This window comes from Pseudopodoces humilis, chromosome 7, assembly GCF_049639895.1.
Source record: "Pseudopodoces humilis isolate 2021_Gansu_Grassland_sample_001 chromosome 7, ASM4963989v1, whole genome shotgun sequence".
Classification (NCBI taxonomy): domain Eukaryota; kingdom Metazoa; phylum Chordata; class Aves; order Passeriformes; family Paridae; genus Pseudopodoces; species Pseudopodoces humilis.
The window spans coordinates 15,298,415-15,312,381 of NC_142206.1; the positions used below are offsets into that span (position 1 = coordinate 15,298,415).

Below are 13,967 nucleotides of genomic sequence, written 5' to 3' on the forward strand. Positions count from 1 at the left end.
GGGAAGAAACATGCTGTGGGTCCCCTGTGTGCAGCCCAACCCTCTCATCCATCAATAATTTTCAGTTGTTGGGAAAAAAGTTAGGATACACATACACCTTAAAATCACTAAGTAAAATCAGGAAGGACCTCAGTCTCGGACAAAATAAATTTCTTCTGCTCTGAAGAGCTTGCAGCCCAAAGAGAAATGACAGACAAGAGGAAAAAAACATTTGCAGTGAGGGGGATGGAGAGATGAGTGATTTGCCAAAACTCGCAGATGCAGCCTATGACAAGCAGTGTGTTTGACATTGAGTCCCAGGGTTTTGACTCTGGGTAGCTGAGACTACCTGAAAGCATCCAACATCCCATCAGGATGTGAATCCTCACTGCTCTGCGATCAAAGGCAGCATGCTTTCAGTAACTTGAGACAAGCCTGGCCTACAGTGTACATCATCTTATTTTAAATACATCAGCAATCATGGGTAATAGGTGAGATTTACCTATGGGAAGTCCAGCAAAGACCTTGACTATGAAAACTTCCATTACTCCTGGAAACTTCATCAGGCGCACGATTTCTCTGATGCTAAACAAGCTGCCAGACTGTGATGTGCCTGCAGAAGATGACATATGGGTTAATGCTCTGTTAATACAGGTTAAGGGTAGAAAGCAGGAAACTCTGAGACTCTGCTCAGGTTCACCACCCAAAAACCACACCTCTGCTGCACCAGCTTTGTGCCAATGGCAGGAGGTCAGGTGCTGGTGCCAGGTCTGCATGTGGAGGAACCTTCTGAGACAGTGAGGTTTCCTCCCTGGCCAGACCAAACTAACCCTCAGCAAGGGGTCCACAGTCCTCTTTCCTGAGACACATGACTGGGCTGGAAGACTCCAATTCTATGTGGCACAGTGATCAAAATATTTGGAATAATCCTCTTTCCTAAGCTCGCCTTAGACATTGAAGAGTCAGCATCTCAAGGCTGGGACATTTCTGCCCTTGAATGCAACTCCAAGGTCCTTCAGCAGTTCTTGCAACATGCCAGTCCCCTGCCCCTTTTCATGTACTATTTATCAGAAGCACAAAATACTCACTGTGCTCTGTCACATGATGGTCTGGCTTTGGTTTAGTCTGTGAAGGGATCCAAATCATTGCTATCAGGGTGTTGATGAGGCTTCCCACCAGCCCAACGTATGCAGGAACATAAACACTGCAAACAGGAAAAAGAGAGGTAACTGGATAAAAACCTTACACAAGATATTTATACCTCCATCCTGCAAAGGCTTGGGCATTTGGGTGAGGAACAATTCCTCCTGAAGTCACAGTACACAAGGTATCCTTTCATGGAGAGTTTGGAAATGACTGCAGGTTGAAATTTCACCAAAAGATGGCTATTGCTATCAAGATAGTTTATAATTTTATTAATAATAGGGTATAATACAATGCTTTTAAATTTCCAAGTGTTGGGAAAAAGAGCTTTTCTTGGTTTAATGAAGCTTAGAAATCTTCCCACAGAAAGTATCTGCTTGTTAGATTCATCTAATCACCATCTAATCCCCAATTTCATTCATCTAAGTATCATCTCACTCCTTCAAATTTCTCAGTGAAATAAAATGAAGTTATGGGAAGTACTCAAGGTGATTAAGGATGGTAGAATATGGCCTACAAGCAGAGCTAAACCCACCAGAGAGACTATACCATTTGAAAAGGAGGCATTAAAAATAAAAACGCGATTACAAAACCTTCTCAGAAGCAGCATTTTGACTTTTGAACTTTCCTCCAAAGGTGCCCAAAACCAAGCCAATATCAGCTACTGAATCTTTAACAGAAGTAGGGCCACATCCTTGGATGTAGGCACAGTGAACAACAATCATTAACTATAGTTGTAAAATGATAAAAAGGAACAATTACAACTTATCTAAAAAACACTGACACAAAAAGGTCAATAGAGCCAGTAATTAGTCCTCAATTATCACTGTCCTCTTAAAAGAGAAGATTAGGAAATGACTCCTCCTAGTCTTTAAGGGTATGTGGGAAGATTCCTCACTCTAAAGGGCTTCAATTTTGAGAAACACAGTAGAGCAAAGTCCAGGGCTGGAAGACTGAAACTGAGGGAAGTCAAGCTGAAAACAGAGAGAAGCATGTTTTAACAGTGAGAGTAATTATCCACTAAGCCAGCTCATTAAAAGTCTCCCCCATCATGAGAACCCATTTACTTGTAGGGTTTCCTAAAACACTTGCTTAAAACCAGCCACAGGAAGCAGGTTTGGGGTAGGAATGCCCAGCAGAAACACCAAAGGCTGGTGTCATGTAGGGCACAAGGGACCACCAAGGCATCAATTTTTAAACATTTTGGACTTCAGCAAAGAAATTCCTGGATTTTCAAAATCCAGAGAAGCCTTACACCAGAGAAGGCTTTGGAGTTGTGCAGGTCCATGCGGACTTGGAGGTGAGCGTGCCATCCCTGCATTCCCAGTAACCTGTGTTGCCAAAAATAAGATGTAAAAGTGAGCTGCAAGCCCCCAGCTGATGCTCCCTGTAAGCCTGCTGGTGAGAGACTGCTTATTTACTTTTACCAGCTTTTTACTGCTGATTTCCTTGTCAGACTATGGCATATGTTTTTCATGGAATAACCAGCAGCACTAATTGTAAAAGCCTCAAGTTTCCTCCGTGCTAGGCAAAGGCACAGTGTGAATAATTTCTGGAGTATTATTTAAGTCACAGAGCAAGAAAGTCAAAGATTGAGATGCAAACAAGCAAGAAAAGCATCAAAGAGCAAATATAAATATATATATATATATATACACATATTCCCGCTAATAGTAACAGCAAAAATCCCAGATGAATATTTTAATTCTCATTAATTATTATTAAAACAACAAAACCAGATAATATCTTTCTGCAAAAGGACTTAGCACAGTAATTTAGACCTGCTGCCTTCTATCCGCCAATCTGCTTTACTAATTAACTCAGACCACAAAATTAGTCATTTACTGGATCATTACTTTTCATTTTTAGTGCAGCAGATTGCCACTTTCTAAATTAAAATTATATGCCAAGCAGTTCCCAAACTACTGAAATTAAATTTGTGGACAAAAGTTTTTATCCAAGACATCCAGAATTTCTACTTTGCTTTGCTACATAAAGTAAATTTACTAAGAAAATAAAAAGGATAAAATAACCAAAATAAGTAGCTGCAGCTGGCTAAATAGGGGTGGGAGGTGGTTTTTGGGGGTTTCTTTCTTATTTTTTTTTTGGTTGGGTTGTTTTTGTTTTGTTTTGTTTTTTTCTGGGAGTTTCTATATTTTAAGCTTTCATTCTGATATGTAAAAAACACATCTCAAAAATTTGCATCAGCCAGAAAAACTTCCTTTCCAGTCCTATTTTTTCCTGAGGCTGTCCAGAATCCCACATACCAATGTAAATATGTTTAACTCTTCACATCCAAGAAGAATTACAGTAAGCAATGACAGAAAGATCCCTCTGTAAAACTGTAAGCAAACAATGCCCTGTGCCCTGGAAGCATAGGACTGTTAATTCACTGCTGTGAAAGGGAGAGGAGAACCTTGACAATTTACATGTTTGGGAAAACTTGGGCTTGATACAACAAATTTGTGGAATTTTTATACGGATGGTTGCTGAAATCAGAGAAATCCAATAAAATATGGAGCTCAAAACTGTGTTTCCCAGACAAGCCTGAAGCTTTCAAGGTCATCTGAAAATCCCTTTTTCTACATCTTTCTGTATGTGCTCCATTGTTTTCCATGCGTTAAGCACTGTCATTCCTTGATGGAAAGGTGAGGAAGGTACACCCTCCAGTTAGCCGCTCTGCTATCTCTTCCTTCAGCAGGGATGAATGCTGAAATTTGACATAACTCACCAGTGTCCTGGAAACCATCTTTTGCATTTGTTTGTTGGCTCATTTAAGAGAGATGAAGTGAAACCAAGGGAGGTGGTGGTAGGAACGCTTTGCTGGGTTGGTAGCACCTGCTGAACAAGAGTTGGCTCCTGGTCACTCATCTGTTTTTTTATTTTAAGATTTAAACATGGGCTCCCATCTCTGCTGATATCAGCCAGACTCCTTTTACATTCAGTTTTGTGTGTTTGTTTTATCAGGAGGAAGCCTCACCAGGAAGGGATGCAGTGGCACTATTAAGATAAATTAAATACATCAAGCAGGTTGCTCCCATGGGACCTTTTCCCATCTTCTTCCCCTTCCTGCTCTCCCTCTCATCCCTCCTGGCTGTCCACAAACCAGCCATGTGGAGCCAGAGTGAGCCCTGCCAAACCCAGCAGCAGATTTCCTGAGCAGGGAAGAACAAAGGCTGCGGGCAGGACTAATACAATTAAATTAAATGGAGCAAAAGGGCACAGCAGCTTTGGCAGCTGAGCTCATTGTATGGCCTCTTCTAGCTTCTTGTTGATTAATGAGAGATTAAGGGCCTTTACTGTCCTGGGCTTTATGGTCAAAATAACTTGGGTAACTTTATCTGTGTACTTCAGCACGTTATTTATAATTCCTCTGCTTTTTAATCTGTAGAGAGAGCCCCTTCCTGACTTTTGTCAGCAGCCTCCTTGGTCTTCCCTGGGGAATTCTTCTAGCAAAGCCCCTTTCAGCTGTCAGCTAAGACCACAGCTTCCCACTATTCTTTTTGTTTTTTCAGCCTTGCCATGAAGCAGAGGAATAAAGCGTGTTTTCCTATCCTTCATGGGACTGATGTATCCCAAGCTCCTGCTTTCATGAGGATGCAAAGATTTTGGCTGCAGAGAGCAAACATGTGAATCTAAGACTAGGAGGAACTAGGGTCAGGGAGGACTAGTTTTTGCCAAGATGACTAGCTGCAGCTTGTTCTGACTTAAAACTTTCAGAGACACAGGAAGAGAACATGAGCAGAGGGACCTGGAGGCCAGGAGCAGGCAACATCAGCCAAGCACTGCTTAACAACCTAACAAAAGCCTCTCCTTTTCACTTTCCTGAAGCCAATAGGTCAAATGTGGTGGATGCATTTAAAGCATCCTTTTAAAGAGTTTTAAAGGGCTTCAAAAAGTAGGATGGCCACTAGCCACAGAACCCACGGTACGGCCCAGTGCAAGGCTCACTCGGTAGCCTGCAGCCATGGAGAAGGGACAAGTGGCTGGCAGCTAGGATTACCCATTTGGAAAGTCCATCCTTAATGCTGGTGGGAAAGCAGAACTGATGAGGAAACCATTAACAGTAATGCACTGGTAAACAGATTGACCCCCAAAAAACCCTAGGATCCAAAGCCAGCTGGAGGAGGGCTGCATTTCTTCCCATTTAATGCTTAACCAGCCCCTGTATTTACTGGCAGGTAAGTCCCAACCTTCACCACACCTCCTTCACAACCTGCTCCCATCAGGGTCAATTAGTATGAGCCAAATTAATGCAATCAGAGTTCAGTTTCTGAATTAAGAATGACAGTAACACAGCAAGGGCTCACAGAGGCTCTCCAACTCCTGTCACCTGTCCCTGAAGTCAGAGGTGGCACACATGAAGCATCTGAGAAACCTGGCAAACTTTAGAGCAAGTGCAGCTCTTGGAAAGCAGGACCCAGCCAAACAAGTACATGTGGGTCTATATAGGCACATCCATATGTACAAACATGCGTGCAGAGCATTTCCCTGTAGCTTTGAAGCAATGCTTTCAGCAAAACTTCCATGAAAAACTCAATCCTGCAAAGGCATGTGCAGCATGTCGGCACCAGGCAGCGGACCAGGAGCAGGAGAGAGGCCACTGACCATGCATTTGCAGGCATATTTCCAGGCATATTTCCAGTTCTCAGACAGGGAGCCTGAGCCGGCCACAGGTACCTGCCAGCCACAGCCCCCACGCAGCGCCAAGCAGGGGTTGGGCTCCTGCTTCCACCAAAGGCAGCTACAACAAACCAACAGGGCCACAGTTTTGGGCTCCAGCCCACATTCCAGTCCTTGCTGGGCTGCAATTCCCATCTTTGATTTCCTGCCTGAGAAGCCTAGGACAGACCATGTAGGCAGGTATGTAGCTGCTGCTGCCAGCCGGGAGGCTGCATGCAGGCTGTGTGTGCCACGAGATGGTATCAGTGGCTTTCCCTTAGCATTCCAGCCACAGAGCCCTGCTCTGTAAAGCCCAGGAGAAGAACGCACGCCTGTAATTGCACAACTAAACGTTGCGTCAATACAGCGATTCTTTCGAGGAGGAAGCAGCTCCCAATGATTCCCTGAGGATTAAAGGATCAATGTGTATTTCAGCAGTGAATGGGATTGTGTTTGTTTTCTTTCTCTTTTTCTTAATAAAGTCAAAGTTGAACATGGAGACAGCACAGATTGTTTTTTAGTGACTCACTCCTACTTCAAAACTGCGCTGCATAAAGCCGGCATTCATAGCAGGTCCAGATTCCTTAAACAGCTCTGAGAGGACTCTCAGAATATTTCTTTGATTGCAGTTTGGCCACACTATCCCCTCATACCCTTAGAGGGGCAGATATGGGTAAAAAAAAAAGCTGGTGAGTTAAAAAGAAAAGCAAAGCAAAAAAACTGAGGTGAAAAAAAGAAAGTTCAGGTGAAATCATGGCACCAAACCATGGGCTCTGGTAACCAGCTTTAGGTCTGTAAGAAAGTGAGCAGTGACCACTGTGCTCCTGATAACTTAGTGATGCGTGAGTTACTGCATAACTAATTGTAAATTAGTGATGGTTTTGCTCAAGGAACTCTATTTTACTGCCTTGCTGAATGCATTTCTTCTCTGACCCATTGTGGTCTGGTCTATATTGTTAAGATTCTGCCTAAATAAAAAAAAAAGAAAGCCCCAAAAACCAACTAAGAAAAAAACCCCAAAAACCCAAGCACAAAATTTCACCAAGCCTTCTTAAAAAAACAAACCCACAAAAGCCTCAACCAAAAAAGACTTATTGAGCCTACAGAATTTTCCCGCATTTCCTAGGATGTTCACGCCAATGTACAGAGCTAGTCCAGCTTCCACAGCCCAGGGCAAGAAACAGCACAAAAACACACATAAACTCAGACAACCCAATACTCAGCAGTCTTCAAAGCAGCACTACCAGAGGAGGACCACCCATCACATCACCCATGCCCTTGAGAGACAAAAACACCGCCCCCAAATCTTCCTTTCTGCAGTTCCTACTCCTGTCCTCATGGAGAGAACATTACACAGAGGCATGGAGAAGTGTGTTCGCCCTGTCTCTTGACACAGAACACAAAATTTGAGTGGATAGCCACCCCCTCCCATGCATCAGCGGGAAGAGGAAGGGGGTTCACTGTCCTGATACAGCTGGAAACCATTACCAGGTTGTCATTTTTGCCACATATGCTTTAGATGAGGAGCAGCAGAAGTTGGCTGCTGCTGCTTTGAGCAGAGCAAGAGGCTTTTTTTCACTATGGTGAGTTTGACATCATTGCAGGCTGTCCAAGGAGGGAGTGAGACTTCACATCCACGCCCTCCAGAGAGCCCCTCACAGGGTGAGAATGAGTCACCCGCAGACAAGTGCTCGTTCAGCTGCTTATTTCTAATGGCAGCCACATCTGGAAAATTTGTGTGGTGTAGAAGGAAAAAAATATGGAGAGGAATATGGGCAGCCTCCATAACCTGTTTCCATCAGAACTGGGTGAGAGAGGGATGCTGAAGATTGGCACTGGTGCATTAACAGGGCAAAGAGCCCAGGGGTGGAACCACAGGGGTACATCAGAGCTGCCGTGTGCTGGGGACATCAGACGTGGGACAGGGACAGGACTTCACAGCCATCACCAGCCATTGGAGCCACCTGTGGATTAACTTTCAATGGACATTCACTCCTCTGTGTGTCACTGACCCAGCACAAGGAGGGTCTTGAAGAAAAAAAACCAAAACAATGAAACAGTACAGTGCTGGGCACTGAATAAAAAGAGCTGGGCTTCCTCCATAGGGAAAATCCTTCTTTGGCAGAGCTCCCTAGGTAAAGAGTGTTTTGTATGAATGGGTAAGGCTGGCTGTCCATCAGGGGCTCTGCAGTATCAAAGTGATCTACCCCCACCGAGCACCCGCTGCAGAGAAAATCCCATCAATGAAAAGCAGCTGGAAGGAGCCAGCCCCAGCCCCGGCCCAGGCGCGGCAGATCCCGCGGCGGAGCGTGAAGGAGATCCTTGTGGCAGGATGCTAATTCCCAGGCAGCTGGAGCAGCCTGGCCATGCCAGACTCTTGTGCTGCCCGATCCAGCGCAGCGCTCTGCGCGGAACTCGGCTAATTGCCGGAACAGGGATATCAGTTACGCTTCAATAAGATGTGGGTGGATCTGCGTGCTTTGCCCATAATCTGCCACTAATTTCGAGTATCATTTAGTCTTGTGGGCTCTTTTCTAGTAAAACACCCTGTTTCCAAATACTGCATATTCCTAATTCAAAGCTTCACTTGTATGTGTGATTATTGTTTCTCCCTATTGCAAGGCATGGACAGTCCCACTGGCATCTTGGTTCACTGAACACCTGCACATCTACATGAATTTACAACAAATGGGGGAATAAACTGCATTTCCCAAAAGATTTTAGTTATTTTAGGCATTGCTTGCCTCACACTTCTATACAGCATTGCCCTGTATGCCTAGAAATTGAGAAATCTAGACAAGGACCAGGTATGAGCTGCATTCCCTGAATGGGGGCTTGCAACACCTGGCTTTGATCCCAGCAGTGCTAACTAATATTGGATGAGCTGGGACAGGTCGAGATAGGGATCAGAAAGTAGGTGTTAGTGGTCAGTGCTCACATCAGAGGCACCCCACTGGTGAGGCTGGGACATGTGCTCTTCAACCTATCTGTGATTGATCTGGCACAGCACTGAAGTAAGAAAATTTCATGAGAATACACAACTAAAAGAGTACTGGGGAAAAGAACAGCCAGTGGGGAATTGCTTGTGGTCCTCACAGGGCTGAGGGATTAAGCAATAACACAGCAGCTGAAAGTCAATGCAGATTAGATTTAAAGTTAGATTAGATGCTTGCAGGCTAAACAAGTCTTAAATTCACATATGAAATTACACTTTCTGAGCTGCTTATTTCTGGAGCAGGCAGTTAGGAAGCGACTGACATGGTCATTTCCACCACAGAAACCGGGAAGCACCAAACGAAACTGTCAGAGGCTGGTTCAAAAGAAAGAGAAAGGCCTAATTCTTCTTGCAACATGTAGATGGCAGGAGTTTGTTGCTAGTGTTGTTGTGGAAGCAAAAGGTTTGGACAGGTACAAGGAGAGATTAGATAAGCACTTAGAAAAATGATGCACTGAGGGTTACTAAAGCATTACAAATCATACTCACTCATTCATGTCAGGAAATCCCCTGAGCTGAAAATAGTTGGAGGCTGGAAAAGTAATCAGAGGAGTATTATGAAAGTTTGTCCAACTCTTGCTCTTCACCAGGATTCTTACTATGATTTTTGTCAGAGAAAGGATAAGGATACTAGATCACACTGAAACATGTGCAATTTCCTTCTCTACACTGGGAATCGAAACCATGTCTCCCACCACCATGTCTCAAGCCAGACAGGCACATCTTTGCTCATTCCCTGGAAAATGCTACTTTTTTTTTTTTTTTTTCCCCCTGCAAAATCAAAACCTAAAACATCCCAGGGAATAAGTAAGAATAAGCACAATTCCCACTTTGTGTTTGGGAGGATACGCAGTTGGGAAAGGGTAATGCTACATTTCAGTCCAAGAAATGTTCATTATGTTTATGTACCTTATCAAGTGACTGTTTAATATAACACAAAGATGCAGTCTCCTTTCTCTTAACCTCTTTCTTGGATACTCTAAAGAAAGTAATAGTAGTAAAGTAGTATTAAAAAGATATTTTTGGGGTTCCCCCCCACCTTCTCCTTCATGTTAGAGCTTTGTCCCCTAACAGGTAGCAAAGCCTTTAAGTTTTTGGGTTTTTTTTAATTACTTAATTAAGCAACAAAAACTACTCTTCCAAGCTCAGAATGTGGTAAATTATTAAAATGCTCAATTTGGGTGTGTTGCTGGGTAAGGACTCCCACACACAGACTGGTTGAAGGTGAGCTTGCTAGACTACTCAGTGACTCACCACCAAACACATCGTTAATTATATGTTACAGCATGTCTGACTTCATAGAGTGCTGTAGGTGGTGTGAAATAATCTTTGAATGAGTTCAAGCTTTTTCCAGCTTTTATGAGGTTACAATGCTTCTGACTCCAAAAGACTCAGCTAGGCAGGAAACTGTTGAGGATTTTCTATAGTAACCTGAGCTGCACTCCCAGCACGTCAAGTCTCGACTCACAGCAGTGGCTTTGGAAGATCTGCAAGCTTGGCATTGGTTGGAGTTGTTACCTCTCACCCATCATGATGCACTCACTCACTCACAGCTGGCTCAAAGCAGTGTGTGGGCAGAGCTGAATTTTGCTGCCCAAGGATGAGAGGTGGGGTCTGGGTAGTTCCTGTGAGGGGAAGGGGTAGGATTTGGCTGGCAAAGAAAGCATGACGAGAGTTCTGGAAAGCCACTGACTTTTTTTGCTGGCACTAAGGAGTAAGCAGTGACTGCTGCTTCCAAGAGGACCTCTCCCACCTTCCAAAAGCAGACACAGACACCAGATGCTCTGGACTTCTTGACACTCTGGCAAGTAGACAACAGGACTAAGGGCAGATAGTCTGATGTTGCAGGTAACAACCTACTTTGCCAGTCTTGGAGGCGTCCCAGCATCAGCCCACCAAAGGACTCTTGTTTCTCCCTCTGTCAGGCCCTTCTGGGGGCAGGGCTCTGGAATTGCTGCTGCAGTGATCCCTGAGAGCGACCCTTGTGTCACACACAAGCAAGGACTCCCTCCAAACCCCACACCCACAGGCTTTGAGGTAAATAGAAAAGTCCTTGGCTAGCCAAGTCTGGCACTTAAAATTAATCTCCTACCAGGACTGTGCTCGCATGAATGACATTTGTAAGCTACGTAATCCCTGGCAAAACAAGTTAATTCTTTACCTTGAGGTAGGTAACTGTAAATGCAACATCCTACCAGAGGTATGGCACAGACTGATCTTGCCTTGGAACAAGTAGTGGCAGCCAACACCTCCTTCCTCAAGGTGTGAAAAACCTTGCCATGCTTCATCAAGGGCTCCAGCATCTTTTGTCTAGTAAGACCTTTTAATGAAATAGGACACATTAGGACTAATTTTGTATGGGAAGCAGTGTTGAAACACTAATACCTGAAAGTCACACATAAGGCATTTCAAGGGTCAGGTGGGAGACTTTCCAGCATACCACTGCAACCTCTCTGGTTGCACAACAGGCCCCTTGAAACCAACCCTTTCTCCAGCAAAGGCAGGGCCTGAGGGCTGTGGGGCAGCTGATTTGATTTCATGAAGAGTTTGACCCCAGAAGCAGGCTTCTGCATTGAGATGAGTGAGTCACTCCATTTCAATAACGGGCGAAACCATTAATTGAAGGCGCGCAGTTTGCTTGTTTGGGCAGGCTTCCTATGCCCTAACCAGGAGTGGTCTCACTGCTGCTGTATTTACTGAACTCCTCCAATTAAGAACTTTGTTTCCCTCATCCATAATGACAATGGTTTCTGCATGTTAAATATATTCAGAAAGGAGGTTGCTCTGTGTTTCACATTTGCAAATTGAAGTAGCTTTCTCCTCTGCACAGTTGGTAGGAGAAACACTAGCCAAGCAATGGCTAAGAAACTTCTCACTGAGTGAGGTATTCTCAACTACTTTGTTATTGTAGTAGGAAATTATTTGTGTTAAAAAGCACATTCAATATTAACTAAAGATGCTTGCACATTTTGGAGCAATGAAGGAAAGCAAATTGAATGCGTTGCATACCAGTCAAATGCAATTGCCGGGTCTTCTATTCATCCTGTGTATTTTGGCGGATTCCAGCATTGCCAAAGCTCTGAACAAGAAGGTCCTTTAACTGCAGAGCTGCTGCAGCAGTTGCATCTCGAGCTCTGCCTCACACACCTTTGCTCTCGGTTGGGGGAACTCCCCTTAGGGAGAGAAAGCGCTGGGTTCTTTCTTTCACTCCACGTTTATCTTGGCCCCACTACAGAGACCACCTACAGGGACGCCAGTTAGCATCAGCTGCATTATGCTGAACTGGTATTTGTGGGAGCACTCAGTGGGAACCACATCTTAGGCAGCCCCATGGGCAGCTCTCCACCCAGCCACTAGCTTACGGCACAGGCCCGCTCTGCTCACCACCAAATGGCAGCAGCAGCAAGCTACCTGATGGACTTGTATGGAAAACTGTGAGCAGAGCGTTTACTGTATTTTTAGTTGCATTTAATTGCAAATTAGCAGTTGGAAATAAGGAGAGGTGAGCAAGGTGTGAGCCGCCAGCTGTCAGCAGAGGAGTTTGGAAACCTCCGATTATCCACTGCTGTAGCTGTGTGGGGTGAAGCGCTGGCCCGCTGCTCGCTTGGGGTTTGCTGGGGCTGGAAGATTTACATTTCAAGCCATCTGGTGGTGCAAGAGCCAGAGGCCACAGACTTCTTCGGCAGGACACCCTAGGGAACACCTGTATTTCAGGTGCTATAAGGCAGCTATAAGGGGCTATGTAATTTAGTGGCCGGCAGTGCCGATGATTTTAGATTGGCGTTTGTGGTATCCTGGAGCCTTGCAGAAGCTGGGTGCTCTCAGTGCATCAAAGAGGTCTACTTAAACAGATGAACTTAATGATTGAGATTGTTGGCTTTTTTATTTTCTGTGCACAGGGGAAAAAATTTACATTTTCATTTCACATCAATTTTACTTTCAGCAGGGCAAAACCATGGAGACAAGGACTTCAGGGTGCTGCCAAGGCTGTTGGACATACATCTGTACAGCACCACAGAAATACTGGGGTGTCCAAAGTACACAAATCCCCAGATTTGGGTCTGTATCAGTCCTTGTAAGAGTCTTGTTATAAAGACTTCCTTTCTTACCTACAGAAACAGACCTAATGCAATGGCAGCTGAAAAACCTCACACTTTAAATCTAGCAATTTATCTTTATAATATCCCTGTGGGTAGTGGTGGTGGTGCAAACACCCTGGATGTACTCAGGGAAATTAAACACAGAAAACCTGAATGCCCTAGTAAGATACCATAAAGATCATGGTGGAAATAAAAAGACATAAAAATCAGGTGTCTCACATGCAAGTTTAGTGCTCAGACCAGAGTACCACAACTTTCCTCTCCTCTTTCTTTTCCCCTGGATCCCCCAGAACCCATTTCTACCCCAGCCATAACAGTGATGCAATGGGACCCCACAGCTAGCTTGTCTTGCAGCACCCTGACAACACAACAGCAGCACCTACATATTACAACAGCACTGATGAGAGATGCATGCACATGTAGATTTTGAAAATGTGTGACATCCCCATTACTGTTTCAAGAATTCCTCCCCAGGAGCCTTGATGTTGCACACTGCTGTCAGCTGGCCCAGCTCCATAAGAACCAGCTGCCCTAGGAACAGGCTTTGCTCTGGGGACACATCCTAGAGCCCTGACTCAATTTAGGCATGAATTTGAGTCAGTGGAAACTTGTCTGAGGAAGGACTGAGTAAAAACCACAGGGTGAGAGTAAAACAAGCAATGCAGATCCTGAGGAATTAGCAATAAAAGCTGCAATCCCAGCTGCAGCAGGGACTGTCATGGAAAAGGGGCTGGAAAAGATCAACTGCAGGCATCATGGGAAAGATGAAAGTAAGTAAAAGCTGAAAATGGTTTAACATCAAGCCCAGCATAAGTGGCATAGATGCAATGGCTTCTAATCCCCATCAAAATGGCAGCACCCAATACAAAGAGCCCAGCCGGAGCACAGGGGTAGGGATTAGCAGTAGGAAAGGTCCTGAAATTCACTGCTCTTCAGCAAACTGTCAGATAGCAGCACTTGAGTAAAAAAGGTGGTGAGTTTGGTACCCACATCTTTACCTTTAATCCCTGCTTCAGATCAAGTCCAGTAGTGGCCTCCAACAAAGGCTATCTTTTAAAAATTAAATTACACAAACTAAGCACAACTTA

The 13,967-nt window shown here is 44.5% G+C and overlaps 1 protein-coding gene across 3 annotated transcripts in view; it reads right to left on the reverse strand.

The window, feature by feature from the left end:
• SLC67A1 (solute carrier family 67 member 1) overlaps nt 1-13,967 on the reverse strand; it is a 59,205-nt gene that overhangs the window by 22,629 nt on the left and 22,609 nt on the right. For all 3 annotated transcript variants that reach the window (XM_005522329.3, XM_014251911.2, XM_088057656.1), the window contains exons 6-7: nt 1,068-1,183; nt 482-592 (exon numbers count right to left, since the gene is read on the reverse strand). In XM_005522329.3, coding sequence (XP_005522386.2) covers nt 482-592; nt 1,068-1,183 — 227 coding nt within the window. The remainder of the gene's footprint in view (nt 1-481; nt 593-1,067; nt 1,184-13,967) is intronic.